The sequence below is a fragment of the Mustelus asterias genome, unplaced genomic scaffold, assembly GCF_964213995.1.
Source record: "Mustelus asterias unplaced genomic scaffold, sMusAst1.hap1.1 HAP1_SCAFFOLD_2532, whole genome shotgun sequence".
Taxonomy (NCBI): Eukaryota; Metazoa; Chordata; class Chondrichthyes; order Carcharhiniformes; family Triakidae; genus Mustelus; species Mustelus asterias.
In genome coordinates, this window is record NW_027592477.1 from 17,501 (window position 1) to 42,865 (window position 25,365).

Consider the following 25,365-nt stretch of genomic DNA (forward strand, 5'->3'; position numbering starts at 1 on the left):
AGCATGGCCAATCCGCCTAACCTGCACATCTTTGGACACTATGGGGCAATTTAGCATGGCCAATCCACCTAATCTGCACATCTTTGGACACTAAGAGACAATTTAGCATGGCCAATCCACCGAACCTGGACATCTTTGGACACTAAGGGACAATTTAGCATGGCCAATCCACCTAACCTGCACATCTTTGGACTGTGGGAGGAAACCGGAGCACCCGGAGGAAACCCACGCAGACACGGGGAGAACGTGCAAACTCTGCACAGACAGTGACCCAAGCCTGGGGTCGAAGCTGGTCCCTGGCTCTGTGAGGTAGCAGTGCTAACCACCGTGCCGCCCCACAGGTGAGGGGGAGGGATGCCCGAGGAGGTGCCCCCCCCCCCCCGCCCCCACCCCACTCCGGGCCAGCGAGAGTGCGAGGACGGCGACCTTACCTTGCTGCGGAAAGGCTCGGGGAAGCCGCCGTGGGGGATCCCGATGTACCCCTGCAGGAACTCCACCAGCGACTGGGGGAAGGACAACTCTTCCGCGTCCTGGTCCACGTCTTCCCGCGTCAGGTTGTTCTGCACCATGAACTGGGCCAGGTCGCCCACGATCTTGGAGGAAGGGGTGACCTGCCGACAGGGAACACATCAAAAAGACAAGCGATGAAAGGAAAACCGGAGCCAGCCGTCGTCAAGAGGGGATCATGGGAGCTGGAGGGGGGGGGTCAAAGGGCACAGAGAATTACCTCAGTGCGTTGGAGCAACTATTTGAAGGATTGATTTTTGATTTGATTTACATAGAATTGTAGAATGTACGGCATGGAGACAGGCCCTTCGGCCCAAACTGGTCCATACTGACCAAAAATGCCTATCTAAGCTAACCCAATTTGCCTGCATTTGGCCCATATCCCTCTGAACCTTTCCTATCCATGTATTTGTCCAACTGCCTTTTAGATGTTGTCAGTGTCCCTGCCTCAACCGCTTCCTTCTGAAGCCCATTCCACATGCATAGAAACAGAGAAGATAGTAGCAGGAGGAGGCCATTCGGCCCCTCGAGCCTGCTCCACCATTCACCACCATCATGGCTGAGCGACCAACTCAATGCCTAATCCTGCTTTCTCCCCATAACCTTTGACCCCGTTCGCCCCAAGTGCTCTATCCAGCCGCCTCTTGAATACATTCAATGTTTTGGCATCAACTACTTCCTGTGGGAATGAATTCCACAGGCTCACCGGGTGAAGAAATGTCTCCTCACCTCCGTCCTAAATGGTCTACCCCCAATCCTCAGACTGTGACCCCCTGGTTCTGGACTCTCCCCCCACCATCGGGAACATCCTCCCTGCGTCTACCCTGTCCAGTCCTGTTAGAATTCTATAAGTCTGGATGAGATTCCCCCGTCATTCATCTGAACTCCAGAGGTCGATCAGCTAGATAGCCAACATCTTTTCCCAAAGGTAGGGGAGTCTAAAACTAGAGGGCATAGGTTTAAGGTGAGAGGGGAGAGATACAAAAGGGTCCAGAGCGGCAATTGTTTCACACAGAGGGTGGTGAGTGTCTGGAACGAGCTGCCAGAGGTAGTAGTAGAGGCGGGTACAATTTTGTCTTTTGAAAAGCATTTAGACAGTTACATGGGTACGATGGGTATAGAGGGATATGGGCCAAATGTGGGCAATTGGGACTTGCTTGGTAGTTAAAAAAAAAAGGTGGAAGGGTCTGTTTCCATGCTGTAAACCTCTGTGACTCTATGAGAAGGAATTCCTTCCTCATCTCTGTCTTCAATGTGTGACCCCCCCCCTCACTCTGGGACTGTGCCCCTCTGGTCCTGGACTCTCAAACCAGGAGGTCTGGAGGGAACAAAATGAAGGAGATAGTCATCGACTTCAGGAAGCGTAGAGGGGAACATGCCCCTGTCTACATCAACGGGGATGGAGTAGAAAGGGTCGAGAGCTTCAAGTTTTTGGGTGTCCAGATCACCAACAACCTGTCCTGGTCCCCCCCATGCCGACACTATAGTTAAGAAAGCCCCACCAATGCCTCTACTTTCTCAGAAGACTAAGAAGATTTGGCATGTCAGCTACGACTCTCACCAACATTTACAGATGCTCCATAGAAAGCATTCTTTCCGGATGTATCACAGCTTGGTCTGGGCTCCTGCTCTGCCCAAGACCGCAAGAAACTACAAAGGGTCAGGAACGTAGCCCGGTCCATCACACAAACCAGCCTCCCATCCATTGACTCTGTCTACACTTCCCGCTGCCTCGGGGAAAAACAGCCGGCATAATCAAGGACCCCCACACACCCCGGACATTCTCTCTTCCACCTTCTTCCGTTGGGAAAAACATATAAAAGTCTGAGGTCACGCACCGACCGACTCAAGAACAGCTTCTTCCCTGCTGCCTTCAGACATTTGAATGGACCTACCTCGCATTAAGTTGATCTTTCTCTACACCCTAGCTGTGACTGTAACACGACATTCTGCATCCTCTCCTTTCCTTCTCTATGAACGGTATGCTTTGTTTGTACAGTGCGCAAGAAACAATACTTTTCACTGTTCCCAAGACGTGACAATAATAAATCAAATCAAATATTAAGTTGATCTTTCTCTACACCCTAGCTGTGACTGTAACACTACATTCTGCACCCTCTCCTTTCCTTCTCTATGAACGGTATGCTTTTTCTGTATAGGGCGCAAGAAACAATACTTTTCACTGTATCCCAATCCATGTGACAATAATAAATCAAATCAAATCAAATCAAATGAAATTTTGAGGGCCTCACCTTGATAAGGTCTCCCAGCAGCTTGTTGGCTTCAGTGTAGGCCTTCTTGACGGCCTTGAACCGGTTGCCGAGGCCCATACTGTGGGCCTGGAAGTGAAGGTTGGTGTACTGCCCGCCGGGAATCTCGTTCTCGTAGACGTCCGCGTTGCCTGACTTCATGGTGGCCGTGCAGTCGAACGGCGCGTACAGCTGACGGGTCATCTCCCAGTATTCATTGTAGTCGTAGACGTTCTGCAGCTCGATACCTGAGGTGGGGTGGGATTGAGGGCCAGAGAGGGGTGTGGTGGGGAGTGGGGGGGGGGGGGGGGGGGGGGGGGGAGAGAGAAGTTAGAGATGTGTAGGTTAGGTGGATTGGCCATGCTAAATTACCCCTTAGTGTCCAAAGATGTGCAGGTTAGGTGGATTGGCCATGCTAAATTACCCCTTAGTGTCCAAAGATGTGCAGGTTAGGTGGATTGGCCATGCTATATTACCCCTTAGTGTCCAAAGATGTGTGGGTTAGGCGGATTGGCCATGCTAAATTGCCCCTTAGTGTCTAAAGATGTGCAGGTTAGGTGGATGGGCCATGCTAAATTGCCCCTTAGTGTCCAAAGATGTGCAGGTTAGGTGGATGGGCCATGCTAAATTGCCCCTTAGTGTCTAAAGATGTGCAGGTTAGGTGGATGGGCCATGCTAAATTGCCCCTTAGTGTCCAAAGATGTGCAGGTTAGGTGGATGGGCCGCGCTAAATTGCCCCTTAGTGTCCAAAGATGTGCAGGTTAGGTGGATGGGCCATGCTAAATTGCCCCTTAGTGTCCAAACATGTGCTGGTTAGGTGGATTGGCCATGCTAAATTGCCCCTTAGTGTCCAAAGATGTGCGGGTTAGGTGGATGGGCCATGCTAAATTGCCCCTTAGTGTCCAAAGATGTGCTGGTTAGGTGGATTGTCCATGGTAAGTGCGTGGGGTTGCAGGAATAGGGCAGGGGAGAAGCCTGGCTGAGATTCTCTTTTGGGGAGTCGGAACAGACCTGATGGGCCGAATGGCCACCAGCCGCACTGTGGTGATTCTGTGGTTCGAACTCCATAACCATTCATCCCCCTTACAATGGAGGACAGAGCAAGGAAGGGTTTTCTCCCCCACAGAAAACCGACATCAGTTGTCATGGTAACTACGAGCTTTCAATCCCTGAGATCTTTTGCTTATGAAGCTGAATTCGTCCGGCTGCCGGGGCGGGATTCGAAACCGTGTCCCACCCCAGAGGATTAGTCTGCGGGGCGGGGGAGATCTCTGGGTGAATAATCGGGTGACAATACCTCGACACGGCTGCCTCCCCTCAGTTATCCTGTCCTATCCTGTTCCCCGTCTTGAGTCACCTCTTGTCTTTTGACGTTCTATTCTGACTGGATCGTGATGGATTGAAGGAGAAGTCGGGGGGGCGGGGGGAGGGGGGTAAATCTTTAAACCCACCGTGATGAGTCATTTCGCAAGGCGACGTTGGACAGAGACATCAGAAGTGACGTGTCGTACACTCTGACATCTGGGCCTCTGTTATAAATCGGAACCCTCCTCGCACTGCTGTGGGAAACTGTGTCCAATCCTGCTCTGATAGAGTCACAGAGGTTCACAGCATGGAAACTGGCCCTTCGGCCCAACTTGTCCATGCCGCCCTTTTTTTTTAACCCCTAAGCCAGTCCCAATTGTCTGCATTTGGCCCATATCCCTCTATACCCATCTCACCCATGTAACTGTCTGAATCCTTTTTAAAAGACAAAATTGTACCCGCCTCTACTACTGCCTCTGGCAGCTCGTTCCAGACACTCACCACCCTCTGTGTGAAAAAAATTGTCCCTTTGGAACTTCTTGTATCTCTCCCCTTAAACCGATGCCCTCTAGTTTTAGACTCCCCTACCTTTGGGAAAAGATATTGACTATCTAGCTGATCTATGACCCTCATTATTTTATAGACCTCTATAAGATCACCCCTCAGCCTCCTACGCTCCAGGGGAAAAAGTCCCAGTCTATCCAGCCTCTCCTTATAACTCAATCCATCAAGTCCCGGTAGCATCCTAGTAAATCTTTTCTGCACTCTTTCTAGTTTAATAATATCCTTTCTATCATAGGGTGACCCTATTCTGGGGCAGCACGGTGACACAGCGGGTTAGCACTGCTGCCTCACAGCACCAGGGACCCAGATTTTACCCATCATACCCATGTAACTACCTAAATGCTTTTCAAAAGACAAAATTGTACCCACCTCTATTACTGCCTCTGGCAGCTCGTTCCAGACACTCACCACCCTCTGTGTGAAAAAATTGTCCCTCTGGAGCCTTTTGTATCTCTCCCCCCTCACCTTAAACCTGTGCCCTTTAGTTTTAGACTCCCCTACCTTTGGGAAAAGATATTGACTATCTAGCTGATCTGTGCCCCTCATTATTTCATAGACCGCTACAAGATCACCCCTCAGCCTCCGACGCTCCATGCAAAAAAGTCCCTGTCTATCCAGCCTAATGATAAATGCGTAGTGGTCCATTTTGGCAGGTCAAATGGGATGAAGGAGTACAATATAAAGGGAAAGACTCTTAGTACTGTAGAAGATCAGAAGGACCTTGGGGTCCGGGTCCATAGGACTCTAAAATCGGCCCCGCAGGTGGAGGAGGTGGTTAAGAAGGCGTATGGTGTGCTGGCCTTTATCAATCAAGGGATTGAGTTTAGGTGTCCGGGGATAATGATGCAGCTATATAAGACCCTCGTCAGACCCCACTTGGAGTACTGTGCTCAGTTCTGGTCACCTCATTACAGGAAGGATGTGGAAAAGATTGAAAGGGTGCAGAGGCGATTTACAAGGATGTTGCCTGGATTGAGTGGCATGCCTTATGAGGATAGGCTGAGGGAGCTCGGTCTTTTCTCCTTGGAGAGACGTAGGATGAGAGGAGACCTAATAGAGGTATACAAGACGTTGAGAGGCATAGATCGGGTGGACTCTCAGAGGCTTTTTCCCAGGGTGGAAATGGCTGCTACGAGAGGACACAGGTTTAAGGTGCTGGGGGGGTAGGTACAGGGGAAATGTTAGGGGGAAGTTTTTCACACAGAGGGTGTGTGGGGCCGAAGGGCCTGTTTTGTGCTGTAGGTTTCTATGTTTTCTATGACTTCCTCTTTCTCTCTCCCTGTTGGAGATTTTTTTTGTTATTCGTTCATGGGACACAGGCGTCGCTGGCTGGGCCCAGCATTTATTGTCCATCCCTAGTTGCCCCTTGGAGGGCAGTTGAGAGTCAACCACATTGCTGTGGCTCTGGAGTCACATGTAGGCCAGACCGGGGTAAGGACGGCAGATTCCCTTCCCTAAAGAGAACCAGATGGGTTATTCCGACAATGGGTCATCAGTAGATTCTTAATCCCAGATATTTTTTATTGAATTCAAATTCCACCAACTGCCGCGGCGGGATTCGAACCCGGGTCCCCCAGAACATTAGCTGAGCTTCTGGATTGATAGTCTAGCGATAATACCACCAGGCCATCGCCTTCCCTGATGTTTATCAGCATCTCAGTCTGTCTCCCATGCATTGTCCATGCTCCTGGGTCTGTGTGGGGGGGTGGGGGTATATGAGTGCTTTACACTTCCAAGCGTGACTTCCTGCACCCCACCTCTCCGCACTGAGCCCTGAGTGAGTCACTGCGCCAGGCAAACACCATAAAATAGCAGCCATTGCTTCGTTCTTGCCTCAGAATCAGAACTGAAGGAGTGCCGCACTGTCAGAGGGTCAGTGCTGAGGGAGCGCCGCACTGTCAGAGGGTCAGTGCTGAGGGAGCGCCGCACTGTCAGAGGGTCAGTGCTGAGGGAGTGTCACACTGTCAGAGGGTCAGTGCTGAGGGAGCGCCGCACTGTCAGAGGGTCAGTGCTGAGGGAGCGCCGCACTGTCAGAGGGTCAGTGCTGAGGGAGTGTCACACTGTCAGAGGGTCAGTGCTGAGGGAGTGCCACACTGTCGGAGGGTCAGTACTGAGGGAGTGCCGCACTGTCGGAGGGGCAGTACTGAGGGAGTGCCGCACTGTCGGAGGGTCAGTGCTGAGGGAGTGCCGCACTGTCGGAGGGTCAGTGCTGAGGGAGTGCCGCACTGTCGGAGGGTCAGTGCTGAGGGAGTGCCGCACTGTCGGAGAAATATTTCATTGTCGGAACGAATCTCTCGAGGTTCTGAGCTGGGGTAAGTGCTTGTCGTAATATCAACGTTTCTGAGCAATGGGCATTATTTGTCTGTGCCGAGACATTTCCTAAAATCCATCCTCAGCAAATTCGCTGCGGTTTCCTTATTAATTCTCTCCATCAGAACTTCACACCGTTTGACAGTGAAAGCAGCAACTGCTGGATCAACTCAGCAGGTCTTGAGTCTGCTGCGGAGAGAGAGAGGGAGTTAATGCTTCGAGTCTGTGCGACTCTTCTTCAGAGCTGGAGAGAAGAGAGATTGGGTTGGGTGGGGTACGGGGGGGGGGGCAGCATATAAGGTCGCAGGTCAGGAGAGCTTGCCTCGTGGACACAAGGCAAAGGGAGTGTGAATGGTCGCGTCTGAAGAAGGTGTTCATTAATAGTAGCTGGAATGTGTCCCTGGGAGAACAAAGACTCAATGGAAGCAGGACTAAGGAAAGTGGGAGGGGGGGGGGGGGGACGGGGGCATGCGTTGAGACATACAAAGGAAACAAAATAAAAGCCTTGAACAAGAGCGAGGAACAAGGAAACAGGGAGGTGAAGAAGGCGTACGGCACGCTTGCCTTTGTTGGTCAGGGCATTGAGTACAAGAATCAGGATGTCATGTCACGTAAACTTTGATTAGGCCGCACTTATAGAATATCCTGTTCAATTCCGGTCGCCACATTACAGGGAGGATGTGGAGGCTTTGGAGAGGGTGCGGAAGAGGTTTACCAGGATGCTGCCTGGATTACAGGGTCTGAGCTACAAGGAGAGGCTGGACAAACTCGGGTTGTTTTCTCTGGAGGGGCGGAGGCTGGGGGGGGAGACCTGATAGACATCTAGAAAATGATGAGAGGCAGCGATGGGGTTGACAGTCAGAATCTTTCTCCCCCAGAGTTGAAATGTCTAATACTAGGGGGGCATGGGCTTAAGGGGGAAAATTCAAAGGAAATGTGAGGGGCAAGTTTTTTACACAGAGAGTGGTAGGTGTGTGGGACGCGCTGCCAGGGGTGGTGGTGGAGGCAGATACGAGAGGGGAGTTTAAGGGGCTTTTAGATAAACACAGGGATATGCGAGGAATAGAGGGATATGGGTTTTGATTTGATTTGATTTATTATTGTCACATGTATTAGGATACAGTGAAAAGTATTGTTTCTTGCGCACTGTACAGACAAAGCATACCGTTCATAGAGTACATAGGGGAGAAGGAAAGGAGAGAGTGAAGAATGTAGTGTTACAGTCACAGCTAGGGTGTAGAGAAAGATCAACTTAGTTGAGGTAGGTCCAATCAAAAGTCTGACGGCAGCAGGGAAGAAGCTGTTCTTGAGTCGGTCGGTACGTGACCTCAGGCTTTTGTACCTTTTCCCCGACGGAAGAAGCTGGAAGAGAGAATGTACGGGGTGCGTGGGGGTCCTTGATTATGCCGGCTGCTTTTCCCCGAGGCAGCGGGAAGTGTAGACAGAGTCGATGGATGGGAGGCTGGTTTGTGATGGGACTGGGCTACGTAGTTTCTTGCGGTCTTGGTCGGAGCAGGAGCCAGGCAGAAGGGATGAGTTTAATTTGGCGCCATGTTCAGCACAACATGGTGGGCCGAAGGGCCTGTCCCTGTGCTGCACTGTTCTATGTGTAAAGAGGGTCAAGATGGAGGAGAAAGGCCACAGTCTGAAGGGGTTGAACTCAACGTTGAGCCCTGAGGGCTGTAACGTGCCCAATCGGAAGGTGAGGTGCTGCTCCTCCATGTTGAGTTGGGTTTCACTGGAACAGGCCAAGGACGGACATGTGGGCATGACAGCAAGATGGTGGGCTCAAAGGGCAAGAGGCAGAAAGGTCAAAGGGTAATGCTGGCGGACTGGGAGATGGTGTTCCGCAAAACCGGTCACCCTGGGCAGGATTTGACGGACCCGAGGCAGCAAAATCCCGCCTGAGGTCCGCGAGGACCTTTCCATTGTCCGCCCCTCGCCCGCTCCGATTCCCCTGGCAGGTGGGACAGTCGAATTCTGGCGCCTGTCTGCGGTTAGTCTCCTCGGCATATTTCACGGGGTAAGCGAGTGGAACAAATTGGGGAAGGTTTGAGTGTAACTGCTGCTTCATCTGAACTTTTACAGATGCACCATAGAAAGCATCCTTTCCGGATGGATCACAGCTTGGTCTGGGCTCCTGCTCTGCCCAAGACCACAAGGAACTACAAAAGGGTCGTGAATGTCGCCCAATCCATCACGCAAACCACCCCCCCATCCATTGACTCCGTCTACACTTCCCGCTGCCTCGGGGAAAAGCAGCCAGCATAATCAAGGACCCCCCACACACCCCAGACATTCTCTCTTCCACCTTCTTCCGTCGGGAAAAAGATACAAAAGTCTGAGGTCACGGACTGACCGACTCAAGAACAGCTTCTTCCCTGCTGCTGTCAGACTTTTGAATGGACTTTCCTTGCACTAAGTTGGTCTTTCTCTACACCCTAGCTGTGACTGTAACACTACATTCTGCACCTTGTCCTTTCCTTCTCTATGAACGGTATGCTTTGTCTGTGTCACGCGCAAGAAACAATACTTTTCACTGTATCCCAATACATGTGACAATAATAAATCAAATCAAATCAAAATGAAAGGAGTGTTTTCGGCCTTGAACGGTGAGGAGGGAGTGGGTAAAGGGGAAGGTGCTGTATCTTCTGCGATCGCAGGGGAAGGTGCTGTGGGAAGGGGGATGAGGAGTTGGGGGTGATGGAGAAGGGGCTGGGGTGTCACGGAGTGAAGGGTCCCTGCGGAACGCTGACAGGGGGAAGTGCAGGGAAGGTGCGTTGGGTCGTGGCATCATGCTGAAGTGGGTGGAAATGGCGGAGGACGATCCTTTGGATGTGGGGGCTGCTGGGGTGGAAAGTGAGGAGAAGCGGGAAGTTGACAGGATTCTGAGATGGGGCGGAACGGGTGAAGGCAGAGATCCAGGTCAGACACTGGGTGGGCGGGGTGGAGGTGGGGGGGAACCTCAGTTGTGGAAAAAGGTAATGTCCGAAGAATTGTAGATTAGGTGGATTGGCCATGGTAAATTGCCTCTTAGTGTCCAAAGGTGTGTAATTTAGGAGAACTGGCCATGCTAAATTGCCCCTTAGTGTCCAAAGATGTGCAGGTTGGGTGGATTGTCCATGCTAAATTGCCCCTTATTGTCCAAAGATGTGAAGGTTAGGTGGATTGGCCATGCTAAATTGCCCCTTATTGTCCAAAGATGTGCAGGTTAGGTGGATTGGCCATGCTAAATTGTCCCTTAGTGTCCAAAGATGTGCGGGTTAGGTGGATTGGCCATGCTAAATTGCCCCTTAGTGTCCAAAAATGTGTGGGTTAGGTGAATTGGCCATGCTAAATTGCCCCTTAGTATCCAAAGATGTGCAGGTTAGGTGGATTGGCCATGCTAAATTGCCCCTTATTGTCCAAAGATGTGCAGTTTAGGTGGATTAGCCATGCTAAATTGCCCCTTAGTGTCAAGGGGATTTTCAGCAGGGTAAATACGTGCGGTTACAGGGATGGGGCCTGGGTGGGATTGTTGTCGGGGTAGGTTTGATGGGCTGAACGGGCTCTTTCTGCACTGTTTGGATTATATGATGAGGGGCGAATGGATGGATCTTAGATAAAAGGTGAGGGAGAAAGATGGGACAGGTTCAAAGGGGACGAACTGCCTCCTCCTGGTCCTGACTATTGGGGATTGAGGATCATTAATTAACTCATTGACACTTCAGGCAATCCTTCTGGGTTCTGATCGAGGTACATAAAATACTAAAAGGGATTAAAAGGGTCAGCAAATGTTTCCCCTTGTGCGGCAATCTAGAACAAGAGTTCACAGGTATAGGGTGAAAGTGATGGGTAAGACATGCTTGGCAAACGTTCTTTGAGGACACAACCTGCAAGGTGGATAGTGGGGAACCTGTGGATGTGGTATATCTGGACTTCCAGAAGGCGTCTAACAAGGTGCCACATGAAAGACTGATCCAGAAGGTGAGATCGCAGGGGATTGGGGGTGGGGTTCTAGATTGGATTGAGGATTGGATTGAGGATTGGTTGACTGACAGAAAGCAGAGGGTCGGGATAAATGGGCCCCTCTCTGGCTGGTGAAATGTAACTAGCTGGGTGCCGCAGGGGTGTGTCCTTGGACCTCAACTCTTTATAATCTATATAAATCTGTGGAATTCGTTGCCACAGAGGAGGCCGGGTCATTGTGTGTATTGGAGACAGAGATAGATAGGTTCCCGATTGGTGAGGGGATCAAAGGTCACGGGGAAAAGGCGGGAGAATGGGGTTGAGAAACTTATCAGCCATGGTGGAGCAGACTCGATGGGCCGAATGGCCTAACTCTACTCCTACATCTTATGGGAACAGATGGGGAGGTGGATTTGAGACCAGGGAGAGACCAGCCATGATCTGATTGAATGGCAGAGCCAGGCTCGAAGGGCTGAATGGCCTACTTCTGCTCCTAATTCCCACGTTCCTAGCTAACAGATGGGCTAGAACATGAGATTCCTTCTCTCGCGATCCAGCAGTTCCCAGTTGCTGCTTTACGGTGGCTCAGTGGGTTAGCACTGCCGCCTCACCGCGCCAGGGACCCGGGTTCGATTCCCAGCTTGGGTCACTGTCTGTATGGAGTTTTCACGTTCTCCCCGTGTCTGCGTGGGTTTCCTCCGGGTGCTCCGGTTTCCTCCCACAGTCCGAAAGACGTGCTGGTTAGGGTGCTAAATTCTCCCTCAGTGTTACCCGAACAGGAGTGTGGCGACTAGGGGATTTTCACAGTGACTTCATTGCAGTGTCAATGCAAGTCCACTTGTGACGCGAACAAATAAATAAATACAGCGGGAGACCTGCTTTGGAATAGTTTGTGGGGTAAGCAGATCCACTCACTCCCTGATCTGCTATCGGAACAGTACACGACTGTTAACAATCGCACCAAGGCCGTAAGGTAAAGTTTATTTATCAGTCACAAGTAAGGCTTACATTAACACTGCAATGAAGTGACTGTGAAATTCCCCCAGTCGCCCCATTCTGGTGCCTGTTCGGGTCAATGCACCCTAACCCGCACTTCTTTGGAGGAAACCGGAGCACCCGGGGGAAACCCACGCAGACACGGGGAGAATGTGCAGACTCCGCACAGACAGTGACCCGAGCCGGGAATCGAACCCGGGTTCCCTGGCGCCGTGAAGCAGCAGCGCTAACCCACTGCGCCACCGTGCCGCTCCGAACGTGTATCTGCCGCAGTGCCTGGTCCCCCAGGAAAACTCCATCAAAGCAGAAATGGCAGCTTTGACTGGATGTTTAAGGAGATGGGATCTGTGAGCTGTCTCACTGAGATTTTCAGGTCAGCTTTTGTGACCTCAATTTGCTGACACCAATTATCCTCCCATTAAAGTACGAAGTGTCAGGGACAGGAGCTGTTGCTCTCATCTATGTGGAAGGTGACCGCGTCGTTCCAGCGTGAGGATTTCTCATCAGATGTCGTTGGCCGGACCCAGCATGTAACACCCATCCCCCCTTTCCCCTTGAGAAGGGGGTGGGTGAGCCGCCATCTTGAACCCGCCGCAGTCCCCGTGTGGTGTAGGTACACCCACAGTGCTGTTAGGGAGGGAGTTCCAGGATTGTGATTGGACATCAGTCAGTCCCCCGTGTGGTGTAGGTACACCCACAGTGCTGTTAGGGTGGGAGTTCCAGGATTGTGATTGGACATCAGTCAGTCCCCCGTGTGGTGTAGGTACACCCACAGTGCTGTTAGGGAGGGAGTTCCAGGATTGTGATTGGACATCAGTCAGTCCCTGTGTGTGGTGTAGGTACACCCACAGTGCTGTTAGGGAGGGAGTTCCAGGATTGTGATTGGACATCAGTCAGTCCCCCGTGTGGTGTAGGTACACCCACAGTGCTGTTAGGGAGGGAGTTCCAGGATTGTGATTGGACATCAGTCAGTCCCTGTGTGTGGTGTAGGTACACCCACAGTGCTGTTAGGGAGGGAGTTCCAGGATTGTGATTGGACATCAGTCAGTCCCCCGTGTGGTGTAGGTACACCCACAGTGCTGTTAGGGAGGGAGTTCCAGGATTGTGATTGGACATCAGTCAGTCCCCCGTGTGGTGTAGGTACACCCACAGTGCTGTTAGGGAGGGAGTTCCAGGATTGTGATTGGACATCAGTCAGTCCCCCGTGTGGTGTAGGTACACCCACAGTGCTGTTAGGGAGGGAGCTCCAGGATTGTGATTGGACATCAGTCAGTCCCTGTGTGTGGTGTAGGTACACCCACAGTGCTGTTAGGGAGGGAGTTCCAGGATTGTGATTGGACATCAGTCAGTCCCCCGTGTGGTGTAGGTACACCCACAGTGCTGTTAGGGAGGGAGTTCCAGGATTGTGATTGGACATAAGTCAGTCCCTGTGTGTGGTGTAGGTACACCCACAGTGCTGTTAGGGAGGGAGTTCCAGGATTGGGATTGGACATCAGTCAGTCCCCGTGCGGTGTAGGTACACCCACAGCGCTGTTAGAGAGGGAGTTCCAGGATTGTGATTGGACATCAGTCAGTCCCCATGTGTGGTGTAGGTACACCCACAGTGCTGTTACGGAGGGAGTTCCAGGATTTTGACCCCAGCCACAGTGAAGGAACGGCTGATATATTTCCAAGTTGAGACAGTGAGTGGCTCGGAGGGGGAACTTGCAGGTGGTGGTGTTCCTTCAGTGCTGAGGGGGTGCCGCACTGTCGGAGGGTCAGTACTGAGGGAGTGCCGCACTGTCGGAGTGTCAGTGCTGAGGGAGTGCCACACTGTCGGAGGGTCAGTGCTGAGGGAGTGCCGCACTGTCAGAGGGTCAGTGCTGAGGGAGTGCCGCACTGTCAGAGGGTCAGTACTGAGGGAGTGCCGCACTGTCAGAGGGTCAGTATTGAGGGAGTGCCGCACTGTCGGAGGCTCAGTGCTGAGGGAGTGCCGCACTGTCAGAGCGTCAGTGCTGAGGGAGTGCTGCACTGTCGGAGGGTCAGTGCTGAGGGAGTGCCGCACTGTCGGAGAGTCAGTACTGAGGGAGTGCCGCACTGTTGGAGGGTCAGTGCTGAGGGAGTGCCGCACTGTCGGAGGGTCAGTGCTGAGGGAGTGCCGCACTGTCGGAGGATCAGTGCTGAGGGAGTGCCGCACTGTCGGAGGGTCAGTGCTGAGGGAGTGCCGCACTGTCGGTGGGTCAGTACTGAGGGAATGCCGCACTGTCGGAGGATCAGTGCTGAGGGAGTGCTGCACTGTCAGAGGGTCAGTACTGAGGGAGTGCCGCACTGTCGGAGGATCAGTGCTGAGGGAGCGCCGCACTGTCGGAGGGTCAGTGCTGAGGGAGTACCGCACTGTCGGAGGGTCAGTGCTGAGGGAGTGCCGCACTGTCGGAGGCTCAGTGCTGAGGGAGTGCCGCACTGTCGGAGGATCAGTGCTGAGGGAGTGCCGCACTGTCGGAGGATCAGTGCTGAGGGAGTGCCGCACTGTCGGAGGGTCAGTGCTGAGGGAGTGCCGCACTGTCGGAGGATCAGTGCTGAGGGAGTGCCGCACTGTCGGAGGATCAGTGCTGAGGGAGTGCCGCACTGTCGGAGGGTCAGTGCTGTGGGAGTGCCGCACTGTCGGAGGGTCAGTACTGAGGGAGTGCCGCACTGTCGCAGGATCAGTACTGAGGGAGTGCCACACTGTCAGAGGGTCAGTGCTGAGGGAGTGCTGCACTGTCGCAGGATCAGTACTGAGGGAGTGCTGTAATGCTGGAATAATCACCTTATCAGACAGGACATGAGACTGAATCCCTCCTTGCCCTCTGAGATACAGCTCAGCAATCTCACGACAGGTACTGCAGGTACGGGATAGGATTTCCCAGTGCGCTGACTCCGTCCGTTGCGCTGCAGCTGTGTTTAAACAAAGACGAGCGATCCTTGCCTTGCACCGTGACACCCGGAGACAGTTCACTAACTACGCTGCAACAACTGAGTGTCGGCAATTTTCAAAATGCCAGGGAGATATAGTGAGGAGATTAAGTGGGCTGTTTTACAATGGGATATCCTTCATCCGACAGGTAGTAAACTCATGTTGATGGGAGCAGGAACAGTTCAGAGACGGTAACTATCTGTTTTATTCTATTTGGTACACTTCCCTCTGCTGCTCACTCACCCATTACCGCAACGCTTCCGACACAAGCAAGTCAACAGCTGCAGATCAGAGTGGGGCAAGGCCATTCAGCCCAACCCCAAGCCTGTCCCACTCTTCCATTTTCTTGTGCCTCCGAAGGATCTCAGCCCATCTGACTGTGCCAGGCTGTACCAGTCACTATCCCGGGGGGTGGTGGACAGAGAAACCACCCCCAGCCCACTTCCAATAAACCACCCCCCAATAAACCACTCCCCCCCCAATAAACCACACCCCCTTCCCAATAAACCACCCCCACTCCCAATAAACCACACCTCCTCCACAATAAACCACACCCCCTCCACAATAATCCACACCCCTCCCCAATAAACCACATCCCCCTCCAATAAACCACACCCCCTTCCCAAAAAACTACGCCCCCTCCCCAATAAACCACACCCCTCTCCAATAAACCACACCCCCTTCCCAATAAACCCTACCCCCTTGCCAATAAAACACACCCGCATCCCCAATAAACCACACCCCCTTCCCAATAAACCACACTCCCTCCCCAATAAACCACATCCCCTCTCCAATAAACCACACCCCCTCATCACTAAACCACACCCCCTCCCCAATAAACCACACCCCCTCCACAATAAAACACACCCCCTCCAAATAACCCATTACCCCCACCCCAATAAATCATACCCCTCCCCAATAAACCACACCCCCTCGCCAATAGACCACACCCCCTTCCCAATAAACCTCACCCTCCCCAATAAACCACACCCACTCCCCAATAAACCACACCTCCTTCACAATAAACCACACCCCCTCCCCAATAAACTACATCCCCTCTCCAATAAACCACACCCCCTCATCACTAAACCACATCCCCTCCCCAATAAACCACACCCCCTCCCCAATAAACCACACCCCCTCCACAATAAAACACACCCCCCTCCAAAATACATACCCCCACCCCAATAAACCACACCCCCTCGCCAATAGACCACACCCCCTCCCCAATAAACCACACCCTTCCCCAATAAACCACACCCCCTTCCCAATAAACCACACCCCCTCCCCAATAAACCACACCCCCTCCCCAATAAACAACACCCCCTCCCCAATAAACCACACCCTTCCCCAATAAACCACACCCCCTTCCCAATAAACCACACACCCTCCCCAATAAACCACACCCCCTCCCCAATAAACCACACCCCCTCCCCAATAAACCACACCCCCTCCCAATAAACCACACCTCCTCCCCAATAAACCACACCCCCTTCACAATAAACCACACCCCCTCCCCAATAAACCACACCCCCTCCCCAATAAACCACACCCCCTCCCCAATAAACCACACCCCCCCAATAAAGCACCCTCCTTCACAATAAACCACACCCCCTCCCCAATAAATCACACCCCCTCCCCAATAAACCACACCTCCTTCACAATAAACCACACCCCCTCCCCAATAAACCACACCCCCTCCCCAATAAACCACACCCCCTCCCCAATAAATCACACCCCCTCCCCAATAAACCACACCCCCTCCCCAATAAACCACACCTCCTCCCCAATAAACCACACTCCCTCCCCAATAAACCACACCCCCTCCCCAATAAACCACACCTCCTCCCCAATAAACCACACTCCCTCCCCAATAAACCACACCCCCTCCCCAATAAACCACACCCCCTCCCCAATAAACCACACTCCCTCCCCAATAAACCACACCCCCTCCCCAATAAACCACACTCCCTCCCCAATAAACCACACCCCCTCCCCAATAAACCACACCCTCTCCCCAATAAACCACACCCCCTCCCCAATAAACCACACTCCCTCCCCAATAAACCACACCCCCTCCCCAATAAACCACACCCCCTCCCCAATAAACCACACCCCCTCCCCAATAAACCACACCTCCTCCCCAATAAACCACACTCCCTTCCCTAACAAATGAATATTGGGCAAACACGATATTCTCTCTTATTTTGAAGCCAGAACTGTGGGGGCACCGTGTGTTAGTGCTGCTGCCTCACAACGTCAGAGACCTGGGTTCGATTCCCGGCTCGGGTCACTGTCTGTGTGGAGTTTGCACGTTCTCCCCGTGTCTGCGTGGGTTTCCTCCGGGTGCTCCGGTTTCCTCCCACAGTCTGAAAGATGTGCTGGTTAGGTGGATTGGCCATGCTAAATGTCCTCCTTTTGCAATGCAGCGATTCCCGGTGAGATAGTGGATAGAGCTGTGAAGAAGGCCTATAGTATGTTTGCGTTTATTAACAGGGGGTTGGAGTTTAAGAGCCGTGGGGTTATGCTGCAACTGTACAGGACCTTGGTGAGACCACATTTGGAATATTGTGTGCAGTTCTGGTCACCTCACTATAAGAAGGATGTGGAAGCGCTGGAAAGAGTGCAGAGGAGATTTACCAGGATGCTGCCTGGTTTGGAGGGTAGGTCTTATGAGGAAAGGTTGAGGGAGCCAGGGCTGTTCTCTCTGGAGCGGAGGAGGCTGAGGGGAGACTTAATAGAGGTTTATAAGATGATGAGATAGAGTGAACGTTCAAAGACTATTTCCTCGGGTGGATGGAGCTGTTACTAGGGGGCATAACTATAGGGTTCATGGTGGGAGATATAGGAGGGATGTCTGAGGTAGGTTCTTTACTCAGAGAGGTTGGGGCGTGGAATGGACTGCCTGCTGTGATAGTGGAGTCAGACACTTTAGGAACTTTCAAGCGGTTATTGGAGAGGCACATGGAGCACACCAGGATGATAGAAATCATAGAAATCATAGAAACCCTACAGTGCAGAAGGAGGCCATTCGGCCCATCGAGTCTGCACCGACCACAATCCCACACAGGCCCTACCCCCACATACTTACCCGCAAATCCCTCTAACCTACACATCCCAGGACACTAAGGGCAATTTTTAACCTGGCCAATCAACCTAACCCGCACATCTTTGGACTGTGGGAGGAAACCGGAGCACCCGGAGGAAACCCACGCAGACACGAGGAGAATGTGCAAACTCCACACAGACAGTGACCCGAGCCGGGAATCGAACCCGGGACCCTGGAGCTGTGAAGCAGCAGTGCTAACCACTGTGCTACCGTGCCGCCCATAGGGAGTGGGATCCGCTTGATCTTGGTTTCGGACAAAGTTCGGCACAACATCGAGGGTCGAAGGGCCTGTACTGTGCTGTACTGTTCTATGTAGATACAAAATTGTCCAGAGAGGCAAATATTTCACACAGAGGGTGGTGAGTGTCTGGAACGAGCTCCCAGAGGCAGTAGTAGAGGCGGGTACAATTTTGTCTTTTAAAAAAGCATTTAGACAGTTACATGGGTACGATGGGTATAGAGGGATATGGGCCAAATGCGGGCATTTGGGACGAGCTCAGTGGTTAAAAAAAAAGGGTCGGCACGGTGGAGTTGGGCCAAAGGGCCTGTTTCCACGCTGTAAACCTCTATGACTCTGTGAAGCTCGGAACACAGAGCTGATCAGTAACATCCCCCTTCCGTCTGTGAGAGACCGTGCCACAAACAATCTCAATGATGAATGAACCTGGCGTGACTCAGCCACAGGGGCTGAACGCTGGCAGGATGGCCCCAGTTCTAGTTGATGCCTGGTTGCAATGCCAGATTTAATCCTCTCTCTCTCCGCCGCCGCCTGCCGTTTGTTTGTAGCCTGCGTGGATTTTTTTTATTCGTGTGTGTGGCTGTACCTGCCCCATCGACGTTTCAATTACTGCTCCCATTATAGAGGGTGTCTGCCAGGCTGCCTGTTTTGTGGTAACATGTTGTCATTGTTTGAAGCTATTTACAGACACCAGCCGTCTGCTGCCAGTCATTAGGGGCCGGCACGTAGGCGGAGTGGGTTAACACTGCTGCCCCACAGCGCCAGGGACCTGGGTTCGATTCCCGGCTTGGGTCACTGTCTGTGCGGAGTCTGCACGTTCTCCCCGTGTCTGCGTGGGTTTCCTCCGGGTGCTCCAGTTTCCTCCCACTGTCCGAAAGACGTGCGGGTTAGGTTGATTGGCCATGCTAAATTCTCCCTTAGTGTCAGGGGGATTGGCAGGATAAATATACGCATAGTGCCAGGGTGGGCTTGTGGTTGGTGCAGGTTTGATGGGCCAAATGGCCTCCTTCTGCACTGTAGGGATGCTATGATTCTATTCTTTGATTCCTCCCACAGTCCAAAGGTTGTGAGAGTTAAGTGGATTGGCCGTGCTAAATTGCCTCTTAGTGTCCAAAGATGTGCTGGGTAGGTGGATTGGCCAAGCTAAATTGCCCCTTCGTGTCCAAAGATGTGCTGGTTAGGTGGATTGGCCATGCTAAATTGCCCCTTAGTGTCCAAAGATGAGCAGGTTAGGTGGATTGGCCGTGCTAAATTGCCCCTTAGTGTCCAAAGATGTGCAGGTTAGGTGGATTGGCCATGCTAAATTGCCCTTGGTGTCCAAAGATGTGCGGGTTAGGTGGATTGGCCATGCTAAATTGCCCCTTAGTGTCCAAAGATGAGCAGGTTAGGTGGATTGGCCGTGCTAAATTGTCCCTTAGTGTCCAAAGATGTGCGGGTTAGGTGGATTGGCCATGCTAAATTGCCCCTTAGTGTCCAAAGATGTGCAGGTTAGGTGGATTGGCCATGCTAAATTGCCCTTAGTGTCCAAAGATGTGCGGGTTAGGTGGATTGGCCATGCTAAATTGCCCCTTAGTGTCCAAAGCTGTGCAGGTTAGGTGGATTGGCCATGCTAAATTGCCCTTAGTGTCCAAAGATGTGCGGGTTAGGTGGATTGGCCATGCTAAATTGCCCCTTAGTATCCGAAGATGTGCGGGTTAGGTGGATTGGCCATGCTAAATTGCCCCTTAGTGTCCAAAGATGTGCGGGTTAGGTGGATTGGCCATGCTAAATTGCCCCTTAGTGTCCAAAGATGTGCAGGTTAGGTGGATTGGCCGTGCTAAATTGCCCTTAGTGTCCAAAGATGTGCGGGTTAGGTGGATTGGCCATGCTAAATTGCCCCTTAGTATCCAAAGATGTGCGGGTTAGGCGGATTGGCCATGCTAAATTGCCCCTTAGTATCCAAAGATGTGCAGGTTAGGTGGATTGGCCATGCTAAATTGCCCCTTAGTATCCAAAGATGTGCAGGTTAGGTGGATTGGCCGTGCTAAATTGCCCCTTAGTATCCAAAGATGTGCAGGTTAGGTGGATTGGCCGTGCTAAATTGCCCCTTAGTATCCAAAGATGTGCAGGTTAGGTGGATTGGCCGTGCTAAATTGCCCCTTAGTATCCAAAGATGTGTAGGTTAGGTGGATTGGCCGTGCTAAATTGCCCCTTAGTATCCAAAGATGTGCAGGTTAGGTGGATTGGCCGTGCTAAATTGCCCCTTAGTATCCAAAGATGTGTAGGTTAGGTGGATTGGCCGTGCTAAATTGCCCCTTAGTATCCAAAGATGTGCAGGTTAGGTGGATTGGCCGTGCTAAATTGCCCCTTAGTATCCAAAGATGTGCAGGTTAGGTGGATTGGCCATGCTAAATTGCCCCATAGTATCCAAAGATGTGCAGGTTAGGTGGATTGGCCGTGCTAAATTGCCCCTTAGTATCCAAAGATGTGTAGGTTAGGTGGATTGGCCGTGCTAAATTGCCCCTTAGTATCCAAAGATGTGCAGGTTAGGTGAATTGGCCGTGCTAAATTGCCCCTGAGTATCCAAAGATGTGTAGGTTAGGTGGATTGGCCATGCTAAATTGCCCCTTAGTGTCCAAAGGTGTGCAGTTTAGGTGGATTGGCTGTGCTAAATTGCCCCTTAGTGTCAGGGGGATTAGCAGGACAAAGATGTGGGGGTTACATGGACAGGGCCTGGGGTGGGATGGTTGCCGGTGCAGGCTCGATGGGCCAAATGGCCTCCTGCGTGAGAGAGGTGATCTTATTGGAAGATATCGGATTCTGTGAGTGAGTGGGGGAGGCAGTGGGTGGGGGGTGGAGGGAGGGGGCGGGGGGGGGGGGGTGGTGGGGGTGCCAGTTTTGAGTGAAGGGGGGGTGGATTTCCCAGTTAAGACGGGCCAGCACCTCAGGGCTATTCGGGGATGGGCAATAAGATGTCAGCTTCATTCCACGCCGCCCACACAGAGGGAGTAAATAATAAAATGAAATGTGATTAGTAAGTCAGGCCCGTGATCGATATCGCAGCACGGCCATTACAAGCCGTAACTGAGAGCCTAAAAATAAAACACCTCACCCTGTCAGCTTCCTAATGCGTTGTCTGATGTGCTTTAATGTGCTTGTAATGAGATTCACAGCTCAGGACAGAAGAATCAATTGTAATTTGAAGACACGCAACAGAAAGCTTCTATTTATTATTGTCCTCGTCTCCATAATGGGCGCAGGGCTGACCCGCGGGCCCTCGGCTTGTGAAAGCGAGGCCTACATCGACTAGGCCTCAGGCGAGAGACTTCGGGATGCTTCTACTGAGCAGACTGGGGCGATACTCATTGGAATTCAGAAGAATGAGGGGAGATCTTACAGAAACATATAAGATTATGAAGGGAATAGATAAGGTAGAAGCAGGGAAGTTGTTTCCACTGGCGGGTGAAACTAGAACTAGGGGGCATGGCCTCAAAATAAGGGGGAGCAGATTTAGGACTGAGTTGAGGAGGAACTTCTTCACACAAAGGGTTGTGAATCTGTGGAATTCCCTGCCCAGTTGAGGCTACCTCATTGAATGTTTTTAAGGCAAGGATAGATAGATTTTTGAAGAGTAAAGGAATTAAGGGTTCTGGTGAGCGGGCGGGTAAGTGGAGCTGAGTCCACAAAAAGATCAGCCATGATCTTATTGAATGGCGGAGCAGGCTCGAGGGGCTAGATGGCCTACTCCTGCTCCTAGTTCTTATTCTTATGTTCTCGGGGGACAGACTTCGGGGTTGCTCTGGTGCAGAGGGATCTGGGTGTCCTCATCATCATAGAATCCCTACAGTGCAGAAGGAGGCCATTCAGCCCATCAACGGTAGCACAGTGGTTAACACTGCTGCTTCACAGCTCCAGGGACCCGGGTTCGATTCCCGGCTTGGGTCACTGTCTGTGAGGAGTTTGCACATTCTCCTCGTGTCTGCGTGGGTTTCCTCCGGGTGCTCCGGTTTCCTCCCACAGTCCAAAGATGTGCGGGTTAGGTTGATTGGCCGTGCTAAAATTGCCTCTTAGTGTCCTGAGATGCGTAGGTTAGAGGGATTAGCGGGTAATTAAGCAGGGATATGGGGGTAGGGCCTGGGTGGGATTGTGGTCGGTGCAGACTCGATGGGCCAAATGGCCTCTTTCTGCACTGTAGGGTTTCTATGTTTCTAAGTCTGCTCCGACCACAATCCCTCCCAGGCCCTATCCCCGTAACCCCACATATTTACCCTGCTAATCCCCCTGACACTCAGGGGCAATTTAGCACGGCCAATCCACCTAACCCGCACATCTTTGGGGTGTGGGAGGAAACCGGGGCACCCGGAGGAAACCCACGCAGACACGGGGGGAGAACATGCAAACTCCACACAGACAGTGACCCGAGCCGGGAATCGAACCCGGGTCCCTGGCGCTGTGAGGCAGCAGCGCTAACCACTGTGCTACCGTGCTGTCCCAATCTCATTCATGAGTCACAGAAAACTAGCATACAGGTACAGCAGATAATAAAGAAAGCGATGGAATGTGGGCATTTATAGCTAAAGGAATAGAATATAAAGGTAAGGAAAGTGTTGTTCCAACTATACAAGGCATTGGTGAGGCCACACCTGGAGTATTGGGGACAGATTTGGTCCCCTTATTTGGGGAAAGATGTCGTGGTGTTGGAGGCAGTTCAGAGGAGATTCACCAGATTGATTCCAGAGATGAGGGGTTTGTCGTGTGAAGAGAGATTGAACAGTTTAGGCCGATACTCTCTGGAATTTAGAAGAATGAGGGGAGATCAGATTGAGGTTTACAAGATGATAAAAGGTCTGGATAAAGTAGACGTGGAGCGGATGCTTCCTCTTGTGGGACATTCTAGGACGAGAGGTCTTAGGATAAGGGGCAGCAAATTTAAAACAGAGTTGGAGGGGAAACTACTTCTCCCAAAGGGTTGTGAATCTGTGGAATTCGCTGCCCCAAAGTGCGGTGGGTGCTGGGACAGTGAGTACATTTAAGGAGGAGTTAGACAGATTTTTAATTGGGAATGGGGGTGAAGGGGCGGAGGCAGGAAAATGGGGATGAGGAGCATATCAGCCAGGATCGAATGGTGGAGCGAACTCGATGGGCCGAATGGCCTAATTCTGCTCCTATATCTTCTGCACTTATGAAGGCTCCCCTCACCTAGTGGGCTGTTTATCTCTCTCCCCCCACCCGCATGCTGCCTGCATCTGACACAGGCACAGCCACGCCAACAAAGAGGTTGTGCTGGAATCTTTGAATGGCATCAAGTTAGATAAGTCGCCGGGTCCGGATGGGATGTACCCCAGGTTACTGTGGGAGGCGAGGGAAGAGATTGCAGAACCTCTGGTGATGATCTTTGCGCCGTCGTTGGAGACGGGAGAGGTGCCGGAGGATTGGAGGATTGCGGATGTGGTTCCTATTTTCAAGAAGGGGAATAGGGATAGCCCAGGAAATTACCGACCGGTGAGTCTAACCTCAGTGGTTGGTAAGCTGATGGAGAAGATCCTGAGGGACAAGATTTATGAGCATTTGGAGAGGTTCAGTATGCTCAAGAATACTCAGCATGGCTTTGTCAAAGGCAGATCGTGCCTTATGAGCCGCGTGGAGTTCTTCGAAAATGTGACTAAACACATTGACGAAGGGAAAGCGGTAGATGTGGTTTATATGGATTTTAGCAAGGCGTTCGATAAGGTCCGCCATGCAAGGCTTCTGGAAGAAGTGAGAGGGCATGGGATCATAGGGGCTGCTGCCCGGTGGATCCAGAACTGGCTTGCCCAAAGGAGGCAGAGAGTGGGTATAGGTGGGTCTTTTTCTAAATGGAGGTCGGTCACCAGTGGAGTGCCCCAGGGATCTGTTCTGGGACCCTTGCTGTTTGCCATTTTCATAAATGACCTGGATGAGGAAGTGGAGGGATGGGTTGGTAAGTTTGCCGATGACACGAAGGTTGGTGGGGTTGTGGATAGTCTGGAGGGATGTCAGAAGTTACAGAGGGACATAGATAGGATGTAAGAACAAAGAACAGTACAGCACAGGAAACAGGCCCTTCGGCCCTCCAAGCCTGTGCCGCTCCTTGGTCCAACTAGACCAATCGTTTGTATCCCTCCATTCCCAGGCTGCTCATGTGACTATCCAGGTAAGTCTTAAACGATGTCAGCGTGCCTGCCTCCACCACCCTACTTGGCAGCGCATTCCAGGCCCCCACCACCCTCTGTGTAAAAAACGTCCCTCTGATGTCTGAGTTATACTTCGCCCCTCTCAGCTTGAGCCCGTGACCCCTCGTGATCGTCACCTCCGACCTGGGAAAAAGCTTCCCACTGTTCACCCTATCTATACCCTTCATAATCTTGTACACCTCTATTAGATCTCCCCTCATTCTCCGTCTTTCCAAGGAGAACAACCCCAGTCTACCCAATCTCTCCTCATAGCTAAGACCCTCCATACCAGGCAACATCCTGGTAAACCTCCTCTGCACTCTCTCCAATGCCTCCACATCCTTCTGGTAGTGCGGCAACCAGAACTGGACGCAGTACTCCAAATGTGGCCTAACCAGCGTTCTATACAGCTGCATCATCAGACTCCAGCTTTTATACTCTATACCCCGTCCTATAAAGGCAAGCATACCATATGCCTTCTTCACCACCTTCTCCACCTGTGTTGCCACCTTCAAGGCTTTGTGGACTTGCACACCTAGGTCCCTCTGTGTTTCTATACTCCTGATGACTCTGCCATTTATTGTATAAAGACTGGGCGGAGAAGTGGCAGATGGACTTCAACCCAGATAAATGCGTAGTGGCCCATTTTGGCAGGTCAAATGGGATGAAGGAGTACAATATTAAGGGAAAGACTCTGAGTACTGTAGAGGATCAGAAGGACCTTGGGGTCCGGGTCCATAGGACTCTAAAATCGGCCCCGCAGGTGGAGGAGGTGGTTAAGAAGGCGTATGGTGTGCTGGCCTTTATCAATCGAGGGATTGAGTTTAGGAGTCCGGGGATAATGATGCAGCTATATAAGACCCTCGTCAGACCCCACTTGGAGTACGGTGCTCAGTTCTGGTTGCCTCATTACAGGAAGGATGTGGAAAAGATTGAAAGGGTGCAGAGGCGATTTACAAGGATGTTGCCTGGATTGAGTGGCATGCCTTATGAGGATAGGCTGAGGGAGCTCGGTCTTTTCTCCTTGGAGAGACATA

At 51.9% G+C, this 25,365-nt stretch overlaps 1 protein-coding gene across 1 annotated transcript in view; it reads right to left on the reverse strand.

Moving 5' to 3' along the window:
- LOC144489772 (pyruvate carboxylase, mitochondrial-like) overlaps positions 1 to 25,365 on the reverse strand; it is a gene marked incomplete at its 3' end in the record, with an annotated part of 45,024 nt that overhangs the window by 14,647 nt on the left and 5,012 nt on the right. Inside the window, exons 2-3 of the mRNA XM_078207633.1 lie at positions 2,760 to 3,004; positions 432 to 611 (exon numbers count right to left, since the gene is read on the reverse strand). Coding sequence (XP_078063759.1) covers positions 432 to 611; positions 2,760 to 3,004 — 425 coding nt within the window. The remainder of the gene's footprint in view (positions 1 to 431; positions 612 to 2,759; positions 3,005 to 25,365) is intronic.